General features: G+C 34.9%; 1 protein-coding gene across 1 annotated transcript in view; it reads right to left on the reverse strand.

The window, feature by feature from the left end:
- The window catches only part of PREX2 (phosphatidylinositol-3,4,5-trisphosphate-dependent Rac exchange factor 2), a 238,851-nt gene that overhangs the window by 73,477 nt on the left and 138,415 nt on the right, over positions 1-26,959 (reverse strand). Inside the window, exons 23-32 of the mRNA XM_004679816.2 lie at positions 26,059-26,220; positions 19,597-19,819; positions 18,060-18,267; positions 12,393-12,572; positions 7,579-7,673; positions 6,709-6,791; positions 5,844-5,934; positions 5,116-5,244; positions 4,207-4,248; positions 141-358 (exon numbers count right to left, since the gene is read on the reverse strand). Of these exons, the coding sequence (XP_004679873.1) occupies positions 141-358; positions 4,207-4,248; positions 5,116-5,244; positions 5,844-5,934; positions 6,709-6,791; positions 7,579-7,673; positions 12,393-12,572; positions 18,060-18,267; positions 19,597-19,819; positions 26,059-26,220 (1,431 nt within the window). The remainder of the gene's footprint in view (positions 1-140; positions 359-4,206; positions 4,249-5,115; positions 5,245-5,843; positions 5,935-6,708; positions 6,792-7,578; positions 7,674-12,392; positions 12,573-18,059; positions 18,268-19,596; positions 19,820-26,058; positions 26,221-26,959) is intronic.

Consider the following 26,959-nt stretch of genomic DNA (forward strand, 5'->3'; position numbering starts at 1 on the left):
TAAAAATATTTCCACTGGAAAAAATATATTTTCATAAAGTAGCTAAATGACTGCTGATACAAAATGAATAACTCACTTCTTATTTGAGAACAATGAATGTCACAGTTAATGAGACAGAGGATGTCACTGTGATTCCTTACCAAATTTGGTGACAGAAGTGACTGAAAGTGAAAAAGAACACCTGCGTTCGCTATCTGGTCCAGCCACCTTCTGCTGGCTTCCCAAGTTTCCATCTCATTCTCCTTGCTGTTGTCAAACATCTGGTTTAAGGCTGCCATGAGCTGCTCAGAGAAGGCACACACAGTGGCCACAAGACTTTGGCAAAACACCATGTCTCTTCGGAGCTGTGTCTCACTGTCTGTGATCCAGAAGAACAAAAAGATAGGTTTGAAGAATGTCACAGGCAACCTGAAACAATTCATTAAGCATTTACCTTTGGGATTATTTCATTCTTTCATTAAATTCACACCAGGTGAAAAATGTACAGCTGAATTCTGCTAATATTTACTTAATAAATGAAGATAACCTACCAAAGGAGCAGCTAACAAGGAAATTAATTAAGCAGAATAAAAATACACAACTTCATTCTCTGGCTTCTTGAAATGACTGGATTTAGTTGAACTTACATAGGTAATTCAAATGGGTAACTGGTCAACTGAACATGCAGTTAGAGTAGAGACATATAGTAAAGTATATATAATAATAAAGTAAATATATTATTATATTATTTATAATAATAAACTGCATTATTGCTCTTTGTACATTCTTCCTTTGTTTCTTTTGTTATAGAGAAAGGCAGAAAATCTGGGGATGTTTTTTTAAACATACTCTGTAGGAGAATATTTGGCAGGAATATTCTCATCTGTGACCTGAGAATAATTTAATAAAACTCTAACTGAAAAGAAATTGCTTGCATTGAGAATGGAAAAACCAAGGTCTAGAGAAGAAAGGATCTGATTCCACTGTAGGTATTAGAAGATATCACAAAGGTTATTGAATATGCCAAGCTGCCTCTGACCTTAAAAATTATATTAAGAGGCCCTCCCTGGTGGCGCAGCGGGTTAAAGCACTGCACTATGAAGCTCAAGCCACTTCCTCATGAGTTCGATCCCCACATGCCCCGGAGGTGACCCACATGGTGTGGCAGACCTCTCCTGACCCGCCCGCTGCTCCCCTCAGCAGTGTACTTCTTGATCTGCCTGTTCTGCTCCCCACTCTTTCCCTGGTGAATTCTCTCACCCTCTGCATCTCTGGCCTGTACCCCAGTTCTGTATGAATAAAATAAATCTTTAAAAAAATTATATTAAGAATATTCATTCTATTCTGCTATTCTATATGCATTTTAAGTCAAACTAAACATTTTGTTCAAGTTTCTTATCAAGTCAGAACTGACCACACAAAAGTGATATTCATTCATTAATTCAAATTTTAACACTGAATATCCTGCAAGAATTAAAAATCATGTAAATTTGAGGGTGTGAAGTCCACTTTAAGCCTTTACTGTAAGGCTTGCTTACAGGAGTGAAAGACTTAGATACACAAGATGTTCTAGGACCACACAACAAATTAAATTTAAATCAACATATTTTCAAATGCCAAGCACTTAAATCACTATTGTACCATATCGTGATTTTCAGTTAACAACTTTTTTTAAAAAACAGAGTAAATAACTTCTTTGTGTGGACTGCAAAAAGCACCATCATATTTTAAGGCTTTGCAAGTCACAAAAGTAGACTACTCAGAGTGACAGAGAGTGGTCTTAACAACTTATCCCTAAATTAAGCTTCTTAAAGATGTAATTTCCCACTGCGCATCACACAAGTCTACAACAAACTAGCAGGATTCTGCTGAGAATATAAAACAATGTATCTGAAATTGATTATACAATTCTCTCCTCTTTGAGCATATGGAACTTGCTAAGTGTATAGACATAAAATGCCCTGTAAGTGCACTTAAAAATCCACACCTCTGGCAGTGAGTCCTTCTCACGAAAACAAGCAAACAAAAAATCAAACCATCCATTGGTTGAACTAGTCTTCATTAAACTGCTGAAGGTCAACAAATTACTGAAATATGATCTCTATGAAATTTCTCCTCTCCTTCAGGAAGTACTATGCATGTCCTTACCACATGCCGAGGGTGTCCTTCTACTAAAGGCTAATGACGTTTATGTTCCTCAAGGGACCATTGCTCATAAAGGCCATAGGGAGCAACATACAACATGAATTATTTTAAGGACTTTAGAGACATTTAATCTCTTCAAAGCATTCCTCCAATTTTATTTATTCAGTTCACTTCATTACATTTTTATTGAGTGAATAGTGATTTCCAACACTACATAGGATTTAGAATATAGGATGATCACACTCTTTGGGTGTATGTTACCACACAGACTCACCAATTTTAAACCATATGATCCTAGGCATCAGATCTCCATACCCCAAAACATAGGTAGCCCTACTTTATAGATTTGTAATAATGATAAATGAGATAAAAGACTAAACAAAGTTAGCAAAGTGAAAGTAGACATTATTACTGAGATTCTTCTTTATTATAGCAAGTAGACATAGGATCTAGCACTGAGTGAGTGCTTAGTTTATTTAATGGAGAAGAAACACCATGATAAACCAGCATATGTTAATTTACAGCAAAACACACAGCTGTTTAAAATTCATAAGTGCTCATCCTTAAGCAAAACAATTCCCTTTCCTCTTTTTTTTTTTTTTTTATCACTAAGAATCACAACTGCTGCTTCCAGATTTCAGGAAAAGAAGAACAGGCAGTTCTGTTATTTATTTATTCATTTATTTATTTATTTATTTTGGACAGCTTGTTATTTTTGAAGAGTAAGGATTCTTTGGTAGAAGGAATACAAATGTTTACTTTGTTGCTTTGTTGTTGTTTTACCTACCCTTTCTTTTCTGTATTTAAACTCATCTTCTACTTACAGGTTTCAAAATCTTAACATTTACTTTAATTTAAACCGTTTAAAAAGCTCAAATGTCATAACTAGCTAGCTAGTCTAAAAAGAAATGCAAGTAACCAAAGTCATTATTCTGAGATTGTAGGGAACAGAAAGCAAAAGAAACAAAGAGAGAGAAGAGAGTTAAGAATAACATGTAGCAGACACAGCCCACCCTTTTCAACAGAAGAAATTTTCGCAGTAGCCAAATATAGAGTAATTGGCTACCACTTTTTAGGTGACATTCTATATAGAAGAGAGAAAAAAGTGAGCAAACGTAGTAGAAAAAAAGAATTGTGACAGAAACAGAAAAGTAAACATGAAATCTAAATAAGAACCTATAAAAACAGCTATTTGAGTATTATTAAAGTAATAAATTCCAGATTGGCAAAACTAAGTTTGAATTCCAAAACTTCTACCTACTATTTATATATTTTCTCAGTAAGCCACCTAACTATATTCCTGATCTTCTAGATATGCATAAATATGTAGTGAGTGAATATGATTTACTAGGTATTGAATGTCAAATATTGATTTCTATACTTTAAAAGTGTGGCTGTAGGAACTCAATGAAATCATAAAATAAGGCCCTACTACTCTATTAAGTTAAAAAAAAATCAAGGTTAATTTTGTTATTATTTTTATTAGTTGAAAAGGAAGGCAAAAGTTTGTTTACATTTAAGGCAATAACCAACGAACAAACAACAAAATCCCTCTTGTTTAACTTGGCATATTAATTTATTTACAGTTGAAATTTTCCAAGTTCGGAGGGTGGTTAAAGTGGTCACAAATTCTGTTCCTCCCTATACCCAGGCCCTTCCAGTATGATTTTAACATTGTCACTTCATCTATAAAAAGCAAAATCTATTTCTCCACCTCTTGAATACAAGGGCACCTACACCCTCATTCATAAATAAAAGTTAGACACAGATTCATAACTCCTATTTGCACAAATAATTTTACCAAACTTTGCCTTTTTTCCTTTTTAATTATATTCTGTTTAAATACATATTTTTATGTTTTCGTGGTTTGAGCTCTTACTGTATATTTATAAAAGCTATGAAGTTGTTTATCTTTTAAGCTTTGTATGAATTTTTCTAAAGAAATCTTTTGGCTTTTTTTGGAATATGGGTATAATATTTACATATATTTTTAACAGCTTGAAGGTATTGCCTTCAAGTCACGAGAGTTCTAAGGTCAGGAATCATATGGTTTCAAATAATAAAAGTAATGCAAAATATTACCTGAATATTCAAGAAGAGCCAGGAGTATCCTACATTTTACCTCTGCAGAGAAAGAAAACATTATAGCTATTCAGTCTTAATTTCTGTTACTTAACATCACATTTGCAGTGAAAATTAACTGAAGCTTATTATCCTGGAGAACAAAAATCCCATTCATTAAAAATATTAGGCTTGCCTACCTACCTATATCACTTTCCCATAAAACATTATTCAAATCTCATTGTAGCTTGCTTGCGCTCCTATTGCTGTTATGTATTATTGTTTTCATCAATATACCGTCCAGCAGTGTTTTCCCCCTGAGTTATTTAAATTCTTAAAAAATATTCATCTATAAAGATATATACATATATATTATATATAATTCTATTTCTTATATCACAGATTACTCCAGTATCTCCAGTTGAAATTTCTATCAATTATAGGATGTCAAGTAAATAATGTCATGGAAGTTACTCAGAATCAACTTAGACAAAACTTCTGAAAATAAAACTTAAAAACTAATGATGCAACCTATGAAATTATGTTTATTCTCATACATTCATATACTTGAGATTTAGGCTTTTGTAAATTCTTGCTCCATGGTTTTTGAAAATCTTTACAAATCCTTCTAATATTATTTTCTATTATAAAATGTTAAAGTCTTTTCATGTTCAACTCATTTCTGAAGTATGAACTTTCATTTTATTTGCTGAAGACTGTTTTCCATGACACTGTTGACATTACTGAGATCCATGGAACATGAAGTTCTGCAATCTTGCCCTACTTCCCATTCTCTTCCCTCGCCCCTGTTAATCATTTTGTATCCTCATAATAAGAAACACTTCACAAACTATTCAAAGTATTGCTGAAGTTGAGGTTTTAATGGTCTTAAATGATTTCTGTTATATGATATTCATTTTTCATTCTGACCTTCAACAAATTTCCTGATGTTCTGAGCAAGACTCCGAACACTGCTGGGAAGATTCCAAGGATCCTGCTTGATGTGAAGCCTTAACCTTTTTGGGCAGCTCAGCTTTGGCTCCATTTCCTGCTGAAATTCTAAATAAATACACAAAATCTCTTTAGTCCTAACCATTTACCAAACAATCAGCAAGCTTGAGCTCTGAATCCTCTTTCTTTCACAGATAATGTCTGAGTTTATTATCATGATGGTAATTTCTTCAGTATCATAAGATAAACTTTGTTGAGTATAATAAATCACATCTTAGCTATATTTTCTTGTAAATGTCTAAATAGAGGATCAAGTTTGGATGAAATAAACCCTTCAATATCCTAGACTATCTGTCAAAAAGTGATAGTTCTAGATACTGTCCTGCTTGTTGTACCCTGTTCTGCCAACTCCTCACTCCACTACTACAAAAAATATGCTTGGTGCCAATAAAAGCAACTTAACACTTACCTCTCTTCAACGAACTCATTTCTATCTGGTCTGTGCATTAGACAGTGAAAATGTTCAAAGAAATCTGAAATCTGTAATGCTGATTTTTTTATATAATCAAAGTTATCAAAAGAGTGGTATTATGAATTACAGAACATAAGCAATCAGCACTTTTCTCCTTATACTATACATTTACTTCATGACAAATCTTCCTCCTTGGTTTCCCAGTTGCTTCAAACTGCTATTTTTTAAATCTTACCTTGTAATCCTCGACCTGGTGTAAGATACTTGGTTTGCTCAAAGGCCCTTACAACAGCTTGCCCTTTTAGGAGATTGGTAATGGAATCCACCTAGCATAACAGCAGAGAATACATCTCACAATACTTAATATATATTTTGAAGACTAAACATTGTAAAATATTTTTTCTTAAGCAATGTTTTTGAAATTCCATGACGCTTATGAAGTCTATTTTTAAATCTATCAAATGATAATCTTTTTCTTTTATTCAAAAAAGAAATAAACGTTCTAGAGTTATTTAATAGGAAACTGGACAGTTATCAGAGTCCTTTTCCAAGGGTTAACATCTTCTACACTGTGCATGGTCATTAAGGATATAATATTTTTTAAAAATAACAAATACCAAAATATGCTCCAAGACTTATACTTTCTAAAACTAGGAATAAAATCAAGCAGAACATGTCGTAAAAATCCATGAAGAACAAATTATTACAAACTGTAATCCTATTACGTAACTTTTCATAATTTTTCAAATACTATAAAATACTTTGATATTCACAACAACCCTTTGGAATAGTTGGTTGAACAAATCCTTATTTCCAAGCCAGAAAGAAAAGGAAAAATACTGATGTTTTCTCTCATAGCAGGAATATAATGGAACAGGCGAGAAAATAAGGATAATGACGAACAGCTATATACCAGAGACATTTTGTGGGGGTGGAGTGGGGAATGGGATCAAAAACCATATAAAATTGTGGAAATAGAAGTAAGAGGTTGAGGGAAAGACCTAAGGGAAAGACCTAATCTCAAGTTATAATACTATTTTGGAAAAAGGGATTCCTGATTGTAGCATCTGCGAAAAATACTCATAACTCTCCAAACATACCTGGCTGAAAAGATGCTCCAGGCAACTGTGTATTTTGTCTTGTTTATCATGAGAAATGCGAACACTTAGCGGAAGCTCATCACCTAAATATTAAGAAAAAACACTCTTCATCTTATGTTTAGTATTCCAAAGTAGCTTAATACAGATAAAACAATAATTTAACATGTGCTCTTATTCCACAAAATAGCTTTCCTGCATAGACACAAATTCTCAAATATTTAATAGTTGTTATGCTATCAGTTTATTGCTCCTCAGAAGCAGATGACAGCAGAAACTTCAGAGAACACTGCAAGGTCATCTGTTAAGGATTCTTTCAAAAGGTCATTTTCCTAATAGTTGAATAGCTGAAACTATGCACATATTTACAAATTAAGATTTGTCCTACTGGATGAAAAACCTGTTCTAATACACCCCAAATAAGATAGGCTTAAGATATTTCTATCTGCCTTGACTCACTATCACTATCCCCATCACCCACACAGAAGACTACTGCAGGTTCATCAGCTAACCTAAAAGTTCTTAGTTTCAAAGTCCTTCCCACCATCTGACCCCAATCTACAATGTCTAATGTTTTAGTCAGACCTATTTCCTATGTACCTATTACACTTCAGAGCCCCACAGGAAGATCATAAAGCATGTATCAAGATAAAAAAAAAATCAGTTTCTTTTCTTTCATCTCCTTTCAATTTACACTGGTGACAGTGAGAATGGAAAACTGATTTTACAGAGCACATAAAGCAAAATGCAGCTAGCAAGAAAGACTATTGCAAGGTAAAAGCACATATATGGAAAGTAAAAGCAACTGTGTTCTTCAAAAGTGTCTCTAAGCGAACTAGCATCAAAAGGCACACTGGCTTTCACCAAACACACCTGAGTCCATTTCATCACTGTGAAAATATGAGCTGCACTGGCTGCTGCAGATGCTGGTGAAGGAGGCGATGGAATTCCGATTGCTGTTGCAGTCACTGAAAGAATGAACTATTATGTTACTCTGCCAAGGTTTTCCTGTCATGTCTAATTAGATAACATACACAGTTATATTTAAGAATGTATCAATATTTTACAAAAACTCAGAAAGATTTATTTGTTCAACTCATTTAAAAATGTATTTTAAATTCAATCTTATCTCAATTTTTTTTTTTTTTTTTTTTTTTTTGCAAATTACACTCTAGCCATAACTGGATGTTTTAAAATGCAGGTGCAAAACTAGAAGTCAGACCAAACTATAATTTCTTCATATCCTATTTATTTCAAGGCACACACTTATTGCTAATTTGCTAATCAAGGTCCTGTTTCCTGATTCCTGTCTTTCACCCTTTCTGAGAGCTTAAATTAGAACTCATCATTTGCACATCAGAGCTCTGTACAACAGAGCTTGATCCACAGGACCTCTCCTAGTGAGAGCTCTCTACTGGTGCATGTGAAAGGGAGAATGCTCAACATGTTCATGTCTGCATACGGGCATATTACAGATTCATGAAATATTGCAAGTGGTAATTTTTTTTTCTTTTCAGAATAACTAGAAAAAGAACTTAACTTTAAATATACATTTTAAAATTCTATTTTAACCTAAAGGGAGATTGCAAGGGTAATTTTCATTAAGATTGTAGCACCTGAGGCTAAGCTAGTATTTTTAAAGGTAAAATTTGACACTGGAGAGAAACCATAGGTTCCTGTTAAAGAGCATACTAAGGACCCTCCCTGGTGGCATAGCGGGTTAAAGCATAGTACTGAGAAGCTAAAGCCACTTCAGCATGAGTTTGATCCCTGCCTGCCCGGAGGTCGCCCACATGGTGCCGCAGACCTCTCCTGATCCACCCACTGCTCCTCTCAGCAGTGTACTTCATCAGTCGGCCTGTTTTGCAACCCACTCTGTCTCTGGTGAAGCCTCTCTCCACCCCTGCACCTCTGGCCTGTACCCCAGTTCTGTATGCACAAATAAATAAATAAATCATTAAAAAAAAAAGAGCATACTGATATTCTGAGAAGCTAAAAGGAAAGGAAATGGTAAAAGTGGTTAACTTGCATTATATGTTAATTCCCTAGAAATCACTATCTTATATTCATTCAATACCTTTTCACAAAGAAACTGGGAGAGGAGAATAGTTGGTCTAAGGAGAATTTTTTTCCCTCTGTCATGCAAGCTATTTATTCTGAGCAATGTAATGATGAAAAGAAGCTAATTTCAGATTATAACCCAGCTTTCTCAGTTGGGTTATAGTTACCCCCTGAAATCCCCACCACCAATTCACCACTGTGTCATAACCATACTCCCTAGTGATCTTCCCACCCCTGTTTTGATCCTACTTCCCTCTACCGTACTTCAGAATGTCTCTGGTTTATAGTAGCCTGTTGATTTCCATATATACTTTATTATAATTACTTTTTTCCTCTTTTCCCTTATTTGGATCCTCTATATTCCCTCTATAAGTGAAATCATCTGGCATTTCTCTTTTTCTTTCTGGCTAATTTCACAAAATGATGTAAAAATGTTATAATCTGAAATTAACTTCCTTTCATTGTCACATTGCTTAGAATAAATAACTTCCAGCTCCATCCATGGTACTGAGAATGGCATACACTTATCTTTTCTGATTGCTGAGTAATATTCCATTGTGTGTGTGTGTGTGTGTATGTGTTCTCGCGTGTGCACACACATCTTCTTGACACAATCATCTATTTTAGGGCATTTGGGTTGCTTTCATAACTTACCTTTTGTAAATAGTGCTGCAATAAATATGGGAGTGCAGATGTCCTTTTGAATGAATGTTTTTGTGCCCTTTAAGTAAATACCTAGGGGTGGAATTATTGGATCGTATGAAAGCTCCATTTTTAGCATTTTGAGGAAACTCTGAACAGCATTCCATAGTGGTTGGACTATTTTGTATTCCCATCAGCAGTGTAGGAGAATTCCTTTTCTCTACATCCTCACCAACATTTGTCCTGCTAGTTTTTTTAGTATGTGCCATTCTCATTGGTGTGAGATGGCATCTCACCATGGTTTTGATTTGCATCTCCCAGATTACAAGTGATCTAAATATTTTTCATCATTTGTAATGACTGTTGGCCATTTGCATTTCTTCTTTGAGAAATGTCTTTTTAGTGTCTCAGCCCATTTTTTAATTGGGTTGTTTACTTTGTTTTTGTTGAGTTTCATCAGCACCGTGTGGACCTTTGTGATCAGTCCCTTATCATTAATGTTATGTGCAAAAATGTTTTCCAATCAGTGGGTTGTCTCTTTGTTTTGGTGATGTTTATTTTGCTGTGCAAAAAGTTGAAGAGAAACTTTTAGCCAGCATATCTGCTTGTTTAGGTAAATTATTAACTGTGTATCTTCTCTGCCTTCTGTATGCAACAGAGTTAATATCAGAATCTACCATATCAGATTGTGGTTGGGATTATGGGAAACCCCACATGTCAGGTAAAAATAAGTTTGTGCTAAATGTTTGATGAAAATAATTTTGGATTTGTTCGATATATTTTAGTTTTAAAATTACTGTGTAAACAACAAGGGAGTTTTTGTTTTAAATTAAAGTAAGTGAAATGAAAGATCCAGAAGTAACGCACACAGCATTTATGGCAGGCAAAGCAGTTCTCAAGGAGGACTCAGGCGATACCGGGGTCAAGCGAGTAGTAAGCCTTTTGGTTAAGGAAATTGATTGGCAGAGCCATCATCTGAGGCTCTGCTAGAAAGATGACAACAAAGTTTGTGGGGAAAGTGGTGTGAGATTCAAGAACAAGAAGAGATGGTCATCGAAAGCTGAGAGATATCTGACAGATGTTCTCTCTCAGTCTCAGAAAGATCCAAACAACTGATACCTAATCATTGGACTTCTAGTTCCAGACTGTAACATAATAAATTCTGTTGTTTGTGCCATTTTTTTTTTTAAAGATTTATTTATTTATTCGTATAGAACTGGGGTACAGGCCAGAGATGCGGAGGGTGAGAGGATTCACCAGAGACAGAGTGGAGAGCAGAACAGGCAGATCGACAAAGTACACTGCTGAGGGGAGCAGCGGGCGGGTCAGGAGAGGTCTGCCTCGCCATGTGGTCGCCTCCGGGGCAGGCGGGAATCGAACTCATGCAGAGGTGGCTTTAGTTTCTCAGTGCAGTGCTTTAACCCGCTGCGCCAACAGGGAGGGCCCCTGTTTGTGCCATTTAATTCTTGATACTTTGTTAGAGAAACTGAATCCCTAACTTTAAAATTTTTATTTTACCCAGTGAGAAGAAAATACTCATTAAAGGAACCACAAACCTCAGCTTCTTGGCAGGAAACTTTAGCCCATTACTTGATAATTAATACTAATCTATATGCTAAAACAATTAAAAAAAAATAACCTTTTTTCCTTTGTTTCTGTTTTTATACTGCTGCAGCCAGACAGCCAATACAGCTAAAACAGAGCTTTTTAAAATAATAAATGCCCATGAAAATATCCATGCCTAGACTGAAGAGATCTTTACATTTCTAGGTTCTTGATAATAAAGGTTTATTATTTTTTTAAATTATAACATCACTGCTATATATTACAACAACTCTAAACCCCACAACCAGTAGTTGTGAAGATAATAGTAGGAATCAAAAGTCTGGATTGAATTGGACTGGATTATTTACTCCTGTGAGTAAATAATAATAATAATCTCACTAACTGACATTATATTTCATACTTTATCTACTGTTAGATATCCCAGATTGGCTACGGAATGTAAAGACATCATCTCTGATGATTATTATAAACTAAACCATATATAATAAATGAGACTCAAATAGTCTATTTCTTAAAAATGTGAAATATAGTATGCCTTCGTACTTCTGTACTCATATTTTTTCAGGGGGATGTTGTAATAACTTGAGAGTAAAGGTATATCTTTCATTTAATTAACATCTCAAAGAATAAAACTGGTGATGATTACTTCAAGAAAATGATTAAGAAAGCAAGCAAAATAACTGATATTGGCACTTGTGGGAAAGAAAATATGCATTACTTGTAAATTATAAATTTATTATTATAAATAAGATAAACATGGGCATCGCATTTGTAAACTACATAAATTTGAAATGATACGATATAGATAATACATTTACACTTTGTGTAAAACTGAATGGTGTAAATCTCCCAAATAAAAATTATTCAAAATATCATATATTTTAAAAGATTAAGAGGTCAGTAAGATGTAGCTATGCTACTGACATGTGATCTGGAAACATGAAAAATTACTTCCACTTTTCATTAAGATTAATGCTACTACTGAGATTATTTTGAATTATGTCAAATCATCAGAAATATGTCCCTTTTTGCACTGAGCTCCATCCATTCAGATTTGGGGAGATCAACTCAGATAACACAATCCTGGCTCCTGCGGGTCTCCCAGTACAGTTCATATTGGAAAAAGTTGATTATTTGCTATACATGTTCCACAATCCGTAAGAGAACAGAAAGTCTCCCAAACGAGGTCCAAGTAGTTGGAGAAAAAATACTTTTTCCATATTACTCTAATTAGAAAGAGGAGGATTTGAAAGGTTATGCTGTCTCACTATGCTTTGTCTGGGGCTGGTAAAAGTTGGTGCTTCACTGCAAGAGTCATAAACAAAAACAATCACAAAAACTTTCGGAGAACTTTACAGAATACAAGGAAACCACATTTGACTTTGATGGCAAAATGAGTTTAAGAATGAATGAATTACCTGTAAGAGTCTCTGTTGCTGATGGTGTCATGACCTGAATCTTCCTGCTCATCTCCTGCTACATTAAAACAGACTCGTTTGCTATTTCGTTCTCCTTTCTCATTATCAATGTCTACAGGAACTATGCACTCTGAGGTCTTACGTTCTAATTTTGGAGAATATGTTATCGAAGACAGAAGGCTGCAATACAATATGAAAAATATTTTAAGCACATGTTTTCAAACTGGCTGCGACAGGTCAATCTCACCTGTTGCACATTATAGGCTGACAAGATTGCTTCCATGTGTCACATGAAATAGTATCCTAGTGCATAAAAAACTGTCACACAAAATACATTTTCCCCTCTCAGAATAAATAACAGAAACCACACACAGAAGTTGTGTTCAAATTCTGGTTCTGCCATTTGTTAACAAAGCTACGATAGCTCTGGCAGAAAGCTATGAAATGGGGATAATAAGAATAATAACTACCCATGGTTATAATGAATGAAATGAGAGCATATTCTTGGAAGGAGGGTCACCCCCTCTTTCCCTAGTCATTTCATTGCTATCATCCACATAGAAACATACTTGAGAAAATTTTAAATGCCATCAAATATTAAATTCTAAATGTGCTTTAACATTTTCACAGGTATACTCTTCAGATATTAAAAACCCACCTACACATTTATCCCTGTCTTAGGTTCCTCCCAGACTTTCTTTGCTTGACAGGGAGAATATTGTGCTCTGCATCCACTCTCTCTGCTCATACAAACAGGAGTCCTGGGCTTTGTGATCATGTAAGATGCTAAACAGAGGCACCTACAAGGTCAGAATAGGTGGCCCCAGGAGTTACCTCCACAAACAGTCATGAGGAAATGTCATGGATCTGACCAAACAAAGGGCTCTTCCACTTGTTGCAAGGCTAAAATGCTACCTTCAGACTGGTGTAAAACTAGATGCAGACTTGAGTAGCACTTATTACACCATTTGAAGGCTTGAATGTTCAACTTAAATTGTCTAAATCAAAGTCTCAAAAATTTAAAGTGGAATCAGGCTTTACTATCAAACAACATGCTATAAAACTTGCAGAAGAAATTTAACTATATCTAAACTAAGGAACATGCATTAATAATCATCATCTCATTTACCAAATCTAATAATCACCTTCTCATTTACCAAATCCTAGACATTCTATTCTCATCAAGAACACAAAGTGCACCAATATTAACACCCATTTTCTAAAGCAATGTTATATTTTATTGTTTTAAGACTATGAAAATATCCTTTATTTATATACATCCCATTATGCCAAACCCAATGTTCTGTCCTGAGTAAAGATGTGTTAAATGATTTCACTATGTTGTCAGACATATTCATTATACCATACACTATTCTTGGTGCTGTAGACACAGACATTTACAACACAACAATAGCTCCTGACCTTTTAGAGTTTGACTCTACTGTGGGAAACACAATTAAAAAGTAAGCTTCTACAGTATATCAAGCATGACAAATGCTATGGAGAAAAATTAAAAAGGAAAGAGGAAGTCCTTTTTTTTTAATTCCTAAAATCAGAAGGAATCTGCACCTTCAAATAGTTTAGTAAGGGAAAGTCTCACTGGCAGGAACTATTTGAATAATATTTTTGCTTTTTATATATTTTTGGCACCTATGAAAATCAAAGGACCCTTGTTAAATTGCTCAAGGTCCTGAGACCACTTTCAGTAATTGAAAGCTATGAATAATTTTAAGCGTAGTTTTTTCTATCTAGAAAGATAATTTTATGTTGCTTAAAACAGACTGTGTATTTTATTCACTCTTTCCACCCCAAAGCTTAAAACATTAGGCTAATTCTAATTACCCAAGCTCCATACTGTACAGATAGATGCACTTTGAATACCAAAGAGGAAAGAGACACAGGAGTTCTCATTTTGCATGGAGTCTTCTGTGCTTTATCTATCTTTTAAATTAGAAGTCATGGGGCTAAACAAACATTTTTTCAAAGTTTTATGAATTGTATTCACATATTTGCTTTTTATTTTCTACAAATGCAATCATGCTTGTACTGACCCTATGGGGACAAGTATTAGGCTAACAAACAAGTGATAGAAAACTTAGACACCATGGTTTTACATACTATTTCCAGATTTTTAAAAGCAAAATTAAAGTAATATGTGTGCATGCAGAAGTATTTTTCTCTACTTTTTTTCTCATCTATACTCAATTGAAATCCTAAGTGGCGTGCCATTCCAGGTCAATCTCTTTCTAATTTAGCTCCAATTAAGAATTTTTAAACTATGTATATCAATCTATATTTTTCTATTAAATTGAGATTTAAATGCTATTTAAATGCTATAACGTTGGTTGAGCTCTTTTGCCATGTACTACACTAAGTAAACAATAGATATTCACTCACTCATTCTCTAAAATCACCTGGTTAAGTTAGTGTCATCATCATTATAATTACTTCATAATCACCCCTTCTTTAAAGATGGTGTAAGTGAGATGCTGGCATATACACAAACTTCCTATGTCCAGCAGGATTCCCCCTCCTGAATAATAATTGTAAGTCCTGGAGGGAGGAATGTGGTCATCAATGTATCTGCCACATCCCAGTTGTCCTGGGCAAGTGACTGTCCCCTAACCATGCTGTCAGGATGGAATGACCATGGGTTGGCTTTCACCAATGCAACGTCAGGTATGAAACAAGGGTTGCTTCTAGGTGGAAACCTAGAAGTGCCTCATTGACTTCAATTTGAGGTGAAAATCAGAGATGTTCCAATTAATGGGGGATCCTCCAGCCTAGACTCTGTGGCCAAGATCATGGGAAGCTGAGACCGTGTCCCAGAGGGGCATGAAAAGTGAGTAAGGAAGAAATCTTGTTTTAAGTTTGAAACTATAGAGATTTTTGTGAATATAATGATGAAGAAGGTAAAATAAACTTGTACAGAAAGCAGATATCTAGATATCCATGATATAAGTCACTGGACCATGGGAGTATTTGGAATTAACTCTTGAACAATACACATTTGAACTACCTGGCTCCATCAATTTGCAGATTTTCTTGTAAGCGGACAACAAACTTAGAGTAGTAAGAAGTACATTATTGTAAATATATTTTCCTTACCTTATGATTTTCTTAACATTTGCTTTTCTCTCTAATTATAAGAATACGGTAATCATAAGAATATGATGTAGCACACATCCTACTGCATTGGAGGGTTTACTAGAACATTTACATATTAAAGAAAATTGTATAACCAGACTTACGACGAGACAAGCTCAGCAACAGTCCTTTTTACAGGAGTGAAGACTTCTAGCAAGGCTAGCAATGAGAAGCTATGAGGCGATTTCTCTAAAAATTTGGCAAAACATATGTGATATGTTCCTCCATTCTGACCAAGAATAATTACTACATGGTGAGAAAATTGCTTGGTACCCAGCTTTTAAAATACTTTGTCAAATTCGACTGAACTGCAGAATCCAGGCATGTGGGCCATGGCACTATCTTAAAATTATTATATTGCACATCCAATTATGTAGAACATATTTATATTTAGAATTAAATTACATGGTACACACAGTAAAGATCAATGAAGCTTCTAAAATCATTTGCTCATTTTGTGCCACTTTCCAAATAAATATGTATGGTTGAATAAAAGAGTCAGTAGCTTAGGCAAAAATAAGTGATCATTTGAATTTAGGTGTGTTTAATAAAACGACCTTAATTCTTTTCTGTAACTTAAGGACTTACTTCTGTAAATAAAGGGAGCACCTTTGCTCCAATTGTTTTTCTTAAAAATATCTAGATTGCAAATATCTACATTGGCCAAACATCAAAAGAAAAGTCAACATATTAACAAAGACAGACAAAGCCTGGACCATTGCCAGCCAGTGCAGGGTACTCAGTGCTTCAGAGGAGAGTCCCCAAGGCAGCCTGTACTGGGGCACATAAATAATCCTGACTAACGACTCATATGAGAAGGGGAGCAATAACTCTTAGTCTAACTGGAAGCGAGGGATTGGTCCAGATGTTCTACTAAAATCCCTCTGAGAGCTAGCATATGTGATTTATTGCCATTATTTACTGCCTTAGTAATTAAGATTCTTCCTCTATGCACTTCTTAAATTATTTAAGGGAATAAAGCCTGCTTTCTAAAATGGAAGGTGTGTGTATGTATGTATGTGTGTATGTATATATCTTTTTATGAGACATATATCATTCAATTTAGTAAAGAAAACAAAATAGACCATCATAAAATGTTAAATTCTCTGGCACAGATCATTTTAAAACAAGTTATATTATCTTATAATTACTTAGAAACAGCCACTAATTCTCCTAGCAACCTCAGACTGTTTAATCCATCTGTATATGGGGCAGTCACAATACCCCAAATATAAGAAATTAAACAAACAAACAAAAACAAACTATTGTACTAGACACAGGAAAACAGAATTTTAATTTTAGATTAACCACAAGTCAGAAAAAGTAATATACTAAGCATTAAATATGCAAAGATTATCTTAGAAAAATGAAATAACTAACTATGGTAGCTTTGCGCTTTATATTTCAAAGTGAATAAATATGGGTAAATATCAATTAGGCTTCATTAGTATGGTATTTAATTATAACTTAAGCTTAGAATATGTTCTCAATATTTTACTCAAAACTGAATTATCTGTAGGAGTAGGGGAGAGAGAGCATGTGCACTTGTATGTGCAGATGGGTACATGAATTAAACATTACACATCAGATAGCAATTTAAATCTTATGTAACTTCACAAAGAAAGTAAAACAAAACCGGACTTTAAGACTCTACCCCCATGCCAGTCCTTTGAAAGATGAGAAAATGTGATGTGAGATACCATATAGTGGTTGCTTTTTGCTTTAACTTTTATAATTTTCACCAAAAATGTGTAATTGTTATTATTTTTAATTCTGCTCTAAACACGTGTTGCCCCAAATCCCATGTTGCTTTGATTCTACAGCTGCCTTGACTGGCTGTAAAACAATTATATCCCATGATATAGCAAATCCTCCAACTGTCAATTTTTTAAGTAAGAATCAGCTGAGATCTTAAAACGTTCTAATTAACTTTCTCTATCGTCTCTTAATAAAAATGTTCAAATTATTATCACAGCTATTAACTGTTTAATAAGACACTAATTCAAAAAGAAGAAAAGAAAGTATTGATTACTGGTCTTAGGATAAAACAGTTTGCATTTACTTAACAACAAGAATGTTAATTAAGATTTTTTATATTTTATATTTTCACGAGCATCTATTAAATGCATATACACCAATTATAATGCTCTATTCTATAAAGGCTAGAAAGATATTCCAACACAGTTAATGCTATTCTCTTCTATTCTATTCTAATGCTATTCAATTCTATTTTCAGCTTAATAATATCTTTGCTATGAGACTTAAGTGTTTTCTAGAAGATCTAATTTTGTCATTCTCTTCCACAATTATTAAATGTTTCCTTAAAATATCTATCTACATATATTTGTCATATTTTATATTTTTAAGAATTTGAAGGGGCCCTCCGTGAGGAATAGGATCTATGTGGTCAACAAAAACGATCACCCCATTTAAAAAAAAAAAAGATGAGGTTCAGTAATCACATTACCTACAGCTATTTTAATGGTTACATTTAGAAGCATAGTAAATAAAAATACTTACTCATCTATTTGACAAACACACATCTCCACCTCTTTCAGGGCAGTCTGAAGTTTGCCCAGTAGTTTCTGATAGATATCTTGAGTTTCCAAGTCTTCTTCTTTTAACAAATACCAGAGACCATGTCCATCCTGCTGTCCCAAAGACAGACCAGAAGGGGCTGCCATGGTTGTAATTGTATGCTGAATGTACACCATAGGGCTCAGTTTACCTGAGGAATTAAAAACATTCCAAAGTAATATTTACTGCCTTTAACTTAACAATAATAATCCAGTACAATTCATTTCAGAGTTCTAAGCTTACATAAAACAAAATTCCAACCCTATGATAAATTAAATTCAGGAATTAAAGCCACTGGGGAAAGCAATAAAAAGTTACTACAGGGCTTCCCTGGTGGCACAAATGATTAAAGTGTAGCACTATGAAGCTATCTGCAGCCACTGGAGCATAAGTTTGATCCCCAGTCAGGGAAGTGACCCACATGGCACAGCAGGCCTCTCCTGTCTCGCCCGATGCTCTGCTCAGTATTTTCAGTAGATCTACCTGTTCTGCTCCCCCACTCTGTCTCTGGTGAATCCTCTCACCCCACACTTCTGGTCTGTACCTCACTTCTTATATGCATAAGTAAGTAAATCTTAGAAAGTTACTACAAAGTGTAAATGAGTACAGTAAAGTAGCAGGCTACTAAGTCAATATACGAAAATCTGCTGTGTTTCTGTATACAATGGACCTGAAAAAAGGGAAATTAAGAAAACTATGATGTTTATAATTGTATCCCCACAAAAGATTAACAATAAACTTAACAAAGTGAAAGTAATATACACTGAGAACTTAATATATTGTTAAATGGAATAGAAGATATAAAAATCAGAATCCCTGCTCATGAATTGGGAGCATCAACATTATTAAAATTGTTACCTTACTAAAGCAGTGCACAGAGTCAATTCAATCCCTATCAAAATTCCAGTGGCATTGTTCCACAGAAGTGGAACAAACAATAGAACAAACATTACAAAATATGCATGGAACCAGAAAAGACCCTGAATAGACAAAGCAATACTGAGAAAAAAAAGAACAAAACCTAATCAGGAATAATCTAATCTCATATAGAGCTTTCATTAACAATTACAATTGTTAAATTTTTTGAAATAAAGTTTATGGGAGAGTTGTGATTAAAAGCTCAGAACACAGTTGGATCCCATGTCCTAAGATGCTGCTTAAGAATGACATTAGGCATCTCTGCTCCTCTATACATTTCTCATAGTGATAAAGCTTTTGCACACTGATGATTTTCACAGCAAAATGAGCTGTGCTTATCACACAACTAAGGAAGGCAAAAACTTTCTAACAGGAAAAATTGCAAAAGTGCTATACTCCACTGTCATTATTTAAACACTTTGACAAACTATCGACTGATTATAGTGTAGAAGCACTTTTTAAATTAAATTCAGAGTTGCTATCAGATTTCAAGGATACCGGAATAGGTATGATTACATAAATTACTCTCCGTGATTTGATAAAGTTTAAGAAGCCATCTTACCTTGCTCAGAAGATTTATTTTCTTTATCATGAGAATTATGCTTCCTACTATCCAACTGAACACCAAATGCACTCCCCAGGGAGGTTGATGTTTTGGGATAAGAAACTTCCATCACATTGACATGGCAGTTGGTTGGACAGAAATCACTGCTGTGCAGTGGGGAGATTTTAGATTTGGCTTGTTTAAATGTGGGCCAAGCTCTATTCTTTAGCACACGAGAAAACTGTAAATTAAAAAGAAATAAAAGCAGTTGAACACAGAGATAAGTCAAACATTTCACCTCCCTTGTTCATAGCAAAAATCAAAAGAAAATTAAATCATGCCAACTGGAAGGAGTGAAATAAATTACAAGTTGTTAGAAATTTAATTACTTTAAAACCCACACATTCTAAATAAAGTAAGGTGAGAGGTGGCAAACATCTATGATTCCTTTGAAATTCTGATTGCAAGCTAAGAGCTAGAGTGAATTATATTAAATGACCAGTATCACTTAATAGGTAGGACTCAATCCACAGTCTCTTAGCAGCTGAAAGATTAATTAGCGTCCTAGGACACCAAAATAGGAATTCAATCTTTAAAGAGTCGCATGGTGGCACAGTAGAGTGGCATCAGTGAGAGTAGAAGACGATATTACTCCAAACAATGTAAGAACCAGTTGGACAATGAAGTGATGTCAGCAGAACTCTCCTGTTTCAAAAATGGCCAGAGAAAAGGCAAACCCAACCGTATCTTCCCCGCCTTTTGCTAATCACCACTGAACCCTTGGGTCAGGATCAGTCCAAAGATTGGTATGGACTCTGCTATCAAACCATTGAGAATTTTCACAACTTCTAATGCATCCACTCTAATGTTTATAACTTTATAATGGGTTTCTTTTAAAACTAACCTAATCCTGGGCCCTCCCTGGTGGCACAACTAGTTAGGACACAGCACTGCAAAGGTAGCCACAGCCAGTTCTGAACAAGTTCAATCCCCAGCCCAGGAGGTGACCACATAGAGCAGCAGACCTATGCTGTCTTGCCCACTATTCCCCTCAGCAGTATACTTTGTCCATCAGTCTGTTCTGCTCTCCACTCTGTCCTTGGTGAATTCTCTCACCCCTTATAACTCTGGCCTGTTCCCCAGTTCTATATGCATAAATAAATAAATCTTTAAAAAAAAAAAAAAACTACCTAATTCTTGCCATGGTCTATACTGTTGCCCAAAGTCTGGCCAGCACCTGTTTCATTAAGCTCAAGTTCACTTGGCCTTCCTCCTTCTGGTCATCACTCAGTTCCTCTCACACACCTGTGCTTCACTATGTCTTAGTACATACACTGATCAGAGTGATGAGAAAGTTCTTCTTCCCTCATTGTCATACTTACTCCTACATAGGCCATCTTTACCACAAGACAAGGTTGAAGAGAGAAGAAGAGCCACTAGGATAATGTTAATAATTCACCAACAAGAAAAGACAACTAATTATTTTAGATACATATGTGAGTGTGTTCGTGTGAAAAAAAAAAAAACTACTAAATAGAGGTACAAAGTCACCACATCAATGCTATTAGACAAGGAATAAATTAAGATAATATCTATTGAGATCTGGGAAAATACAGGTCATTGGTGACCTCCCCCCCCCAAAGCCATTTTAAGTTCCATAGAGTGGACAGGAGAATTGAGGAGAATGAAAGGTGAGACATGTATAGTTGGAAAGGAGGTAAAGGTAACTCTTCCTAAAACAGAGATCAAAGAAATATAACAAGTGGTGGAGAAAAGTATGAGAGGTCAAGGGAAATAAAATTTAAAATAGGTGAATCACAATATATTTGTATATTGAGAGAAATAAACAATTCTTAGAAATGGAACTTCAGGTTTTTAATGCATTATATGCTAATTCATGATTATTCAGCATGACAATACATTTAAATCTATAGCTGTTAGACTGAAAATCAATAATAATAAAGATAAGCTATTATTTTCTAGGTAGTCTCTGATCTCAATAAGGTATGAGATTTCACTGACAGGTAGTTACAAAAACTTTATCTCAGGGGGAAGGGTAAAGGGAGAAGGTTTACATACACACATTTGCTAATCCATGTATCATTATAAAAGTATGTGGCAATACTAACTAAAGGAAACTTCCTGGAATCTTGAAAATAACAGTTTGATTCCTACATGTAACATTTTTATGAAATCAGGAACTATCTTAAAGCTCATTAAATATTTACATTGAGGAAGTATCCCCAATATCCAAAATAAGCCAAACGATGAAATTATTCTAAAACCGAAAAATGAATCTAGAATAAAATATTTCTAGACAAAATTTACAGTAAGAGAGATCCTCCAAACAGTACATAGTTTTATATCTGGACAGCCCCCACACACTACTCCACAAGAATAAATGCTGGCTTAAGTTTCATTGAAGCCCCAGTAAGATAAGAACTTACCTCAGACATGTGCCTAAAAACATCTGTGGCCTGTACCACTAGCCAGGAAGTCCATTATGATTGCAACAGTCTGGCTATAGAAAGTATCGAAACCAACACATTTCTATTTTTAAAACTTAAAACTTTTATTAGAGTCAAAAGAGAGGAAACCCAGCCTCTTTGAAATTTCAGTTTCTATGGATACATTTTATTTTACAGAAAGAGGAATGCTTGAAGCCTTCATCTAAAAGACAAATATGCTGCTAATAATAGTTTAAAAGTAAATATGTGGAAATTAAAATACATATATTCACAAATGCTACCATTTCTGTTGACATTCACTGATACATAAATAGAGATAACCTTCTATGACCTTTTAAAGCTATTATCTCAGAAATTTAATTCTTGTTCCAAAAGAGAAGATACTTAAAATAGTTTTTGCTAACTTTGTTGCTCTATCTAAAGAGAACTCAATTATTCTAAATGTGTCTATGGTCAAAAAGAGACATAGGGTAAAGCAGCTTTTGAAGCATTGAGGTCCTATATGACTGACTATGATGTTTCACTTTATTTCTATATTGAAAATAGAAGTGAGATAATTCTCCATAGGACTGAAATCTAGTTTGTTAATTGCCAGCATTGTGACCTTAATTCTTTTTTTTTTTTTTAAGATTTATTTATTTGTGCATACAGAACTGCAGTACATGCCACAAGTGCAGGGGCGGTGAGAGGTTTCCTCAGAGACAGAGTTGAGGGCAGAACAGGCAGACTAAGTACAAAGCTGAGGGGAGCAGCGGGAGAGAGAGGAGAGGTCTGCTGCACCATGTGGATCTCCTCCAGGGCAGGGATTGAACTTGCACTCAAGAGGCCATGGCCATCTTCACAGCGCTCTGCTCCAACCTGTTGCACCACCAGGGAAGGCCCGGCCTTAACTCAATTCTTAATTTCTTTGGGAAAGAAGCATGATACTACGTATTCAGTATAGGTGCTATTTTCATATCAAACAATAATAATGTACATAAAAGAGATCTCAAAAACTCATCAATAGTTTATCATCTAAAATCACTGCATTAAAAGCTGTGCAGTTACTGCAGAATCAGTGAAAGATACTTCCTATCAGGAAATTTTGGGCAATCCCCAATGTATCTGTGGAAATACACCAAATGTTTCTAATCCAGCTGAACACACACTCCTCAAACTGTATTTTTGTTAGAAGCCAAGAAATGAGGCTTTCTTCATTCAATAAAAAAATTCTCATAAATCCACATAAATTTTAAATTCTACACAAAGCATGTACTGGTCCTTTTCTATCTTCCAGGCTTCTACCAGAGCCCTGAACAACATTAAGTTGCCTGTCCACAGGTAGAAAAGACAGCTTACTAACACTCCCAGTGGGATCCCAGGAAGCTTTTAAAGCAGAAATGGACAAGTGAACAAATAGACTATAAGGGAGCAAACTCAAAGTACACCACTGTCGCCATCTGTGTGCCTTTGAGCAACTTACTTGAGTCCCCTGAGTTTTGGTCACTTTATCAATGTATATATCCTATCACTCTGTAGGTAAGAGTATACAATATATGAAAATGTAAATTATGCTATGAAATGCCTTATGCTTGGTAATAAATTGCCACAAACTGGTGTGTGCTACTTTACTACCAGAAAACCAGGAATGAGGGCCAGCATGTGCAATCATTACTGGGGCAACTCATAGTAGATGAAATAGTAAATATTATTATCACTTACTTCATGTACTGACATTTTAAGGTCTACTTAAGTTTCCATTGCAAGAAGCATGTATTTAGTATTTTTTCTTGCCCCATTCCACAACATTTTCTTTCATGAAATTGAGTTTTTGACCTATGCTATCGGTTTTCATTAACATTAAAAAATATCTGCCGGGCCCTCCCTGGTGGCGCAGCGGGTTAAAGCACAGCACTAAGAAGCGAAAGCCACTTCCGCATGAGTTCGATTCCCGCCTGCCCCGGAGGTGACCACATGGCGTGGCAGACCTCTCCTGACCCGCCTACTGCTCCCCTTAGCAGTGTACTTCCTCGATCTGCCTGTCTGCTCCCCATTCTGTCTCTGGTGAAGCCTCTCGCCACCCTTGAGCCTCTGGCCTGTACCCCAGTTCTGTATGCACAAATAAATAAATCTTTCAAAAAAAAAAAAATATCTGCCATGATGCAATGGGTTAGGGCGCAGCACTGCAAGCTGGTTACAGACACTTCAGTGCAAGTTCAATGAGACAGGTAACCAGAAACACATAGCTCTTATCTCTGAAGTAGGATGATTCTCTGCTTCAAAATGTGCTCAAATGGGAAATACATTTTTTTATAGGTTTTTAAATTTTATTTCAAAGCACTGTCACATCTGATAGAGAAAAGACAAGTAAAAAGAGAATCATTAGTCCTTCCAGTTTAACAAGACATTCATGGCATCTTTCTGAACTCAGAGAGGTGAACTGAGCAACCAAAGAAAGAATGAGTTGATGTGAAAGGTAAGTAGCAATCCTGAATGTCATTTTCTGTATATACAGGTACTTATAAAAATTACAACAACAATATGTATTCAATTTATTTAAAAGATTATCAGAAGTTCCTGAAGCAAAAACTACCAATGCCTCTTCCCCTTATCTGACTCTACCTAAGGTAACAGTGTACTGAACACTCATTCAGACATTTTCTTATCTACACATAGATTCATCTGAATATTATTAGACTAATTTTTGATTACTATCCAGGAGCATAAAACATACTCAGTTAACTTACAAATATTGAGATAAATAGGATTTTGTAGTAGCTGTATCAAATGTAAGCAACAATTCTCATTTTAAGAGAAATAATTTAATAATCTGATGTCCTACTGTGTAAAAAAAAATATAAAACAAAACCTGCTGTAGGATATGTTTTGGAGATCAATTTCTATTAACTGTACTTCTAAAACACAATCACAAACCCATTTAATTATCTGTCTTTCATCTTCACCATAATATAAGTTATCACCTGATTATTGTAATAGTTTTTCACTCACCTCTCTTTACAAATCATTCTTATAGAGAAGCCAACACATTTTAAAACCTAAATGAAATGCAGTTGTCACTGTTTAAGTTTCCAGTTGCTTTTAATTGGTATTAGAAGAAAATCCAAACTCCCTCCAAAGTTCCAAACTGTAGCAGACTTCCTAGCTCTCCATGACTGCAAACTGCATAAACCTCTGACCATGACTGGCCACTCTCCCCCTGCCATTCACGCCTTCATTTTGCTATGGGACCTCAGTCCTAGCCACTTCATCTACCTGGAGGTTGTCTACTCCAGTATAAATGAAATTTCTACCAATCATTCAGATACAAGCTCCCGCAAAGAGGCTTTTTCTAAAGCCATCCAGTCTAACATTTCCCATCTTATTTCCCAATTATTATTCCCTCCTAACATTTTTCAATATTTAGTTTTACACCATTGTAAAGACTTAGATACTCTTTTGCTACTTCCTTCATATAAAAGCACCATGCGAGAAAAAAAAAACACCTCTCCTCTAGAACCATAGTTCTGGCAACAATAACAGTGCTTGGCACATGGAAGTTGTTCAATAAGTACATATCAAATGAGTGAATCAATCAATAGATTTAGTCTATGTGTGTCATGTACTGAAACATGCCTGATGGTTGGTTCTGACTGATGGTTCAGTCCCTTTTGTTGAGAGAAAAGGGAAAGAATAACTGCAGTGTAATTTAAATGTTAAAGTAACACGTTACTTTAAATTTCAACCCCCCTTTTGACTGGCAAGTAATTTAATTATTAGGCCTCAGTTATTACATTTGGAAAATATTATTGCTTAGCTTATAGGTTTGCAAATCTCAAAGATGTAAAAACATTAAAATTTATATAAATGTTACTACTTCAATATACTGGTATGTAACACATGTGTAATGAAAATAGCAGGCATTGAATTAAATTTTGAGTAAATGAGGTGGCCAAGTGATTAAAGTGATGAATCAACCCTGATATATATATATAAAAAATAATAATCATATATTATAGCTACAAAGAACCATTACCTTCTTGTAACTGGATATTCTCTGACGTATATGCTCAATTTTTTCACTGCAAATGGCACTGAATTTACTTTGAAGATCAGCAGGAATTACTTCATTTAAAGAGTTAAAGCTGGTACAGTTTTGTACAAAATGATCATCACTTTTAGCCAGGGCTTCAAGAATCTGTAGTGGTAAACACAAAATGCAGATGCCAAAACAAGAAAATAAAATTGTTAAAATTAACCAAATACACAACATGGGGTAACTGACCCACTGTGCTTCTTGGGACACCTGGGGTTTAGATTTTCAGTAAAACATGGGCAGCAAAGCAATAGACTTGTGTCTTTAGCTCCTCATGACTTGCTTTGTGTTATCTACAAATGATCCTGAGAGAGGTGATAGGACTTCAAAGACTGTTGGCTAAATAGATACTGTGTGATGTGGGAAAACATCACCTGCACATAGTAAGAGACACTCAGCACATTCATTTCTCAGTTTGGTAGTAGAAAAAGAAATGTAAGGAAAACCAATACAGCAACATCCCTGTCAGCTACTAAGAGTCCAATACAGAGAGGACATTTAACAAATGGTTGCTGAAGAGATGAATAAATGGAAAGTTCTTTAACTAATGGAAAAGTCAATGTTACATGCAATATCTGAGCTCTATCAGATCAAAGCACCCATATGATGTATTGAATTACTAAATCCCCTTGACTATTTGGAATCAACTGGTAGACAGTGTGTGTATGTGTGTGAACACCATGGGTCATTAAGAATTTCCAAGGTTTTGAGAATTAATTAATTGTGTCATATTTATATTTAGCATTTATGACTACTTAAAGAGCACAATGATTGATTATACTCCGACCACACACTTTTATAGTATTTGTGAGCAATACAATGTATATACAGACACTATATT

Source organism: Condylura cristata, unplaced genomic scaffold (assembly GCF_000260355.1).
Source record: "Condylura cristata isolate star-nosed mole 26May11 unplaced genomic scaffold, ConCri1.0 scaffold00009, whole genome shotgun sequence".
NCBI classification, from domain to species: Eukaryota; Metazoa; Chordata; class Mammalia; order Eulipotyphla; family Talpidae; genus Condylura; species Condylura cristata.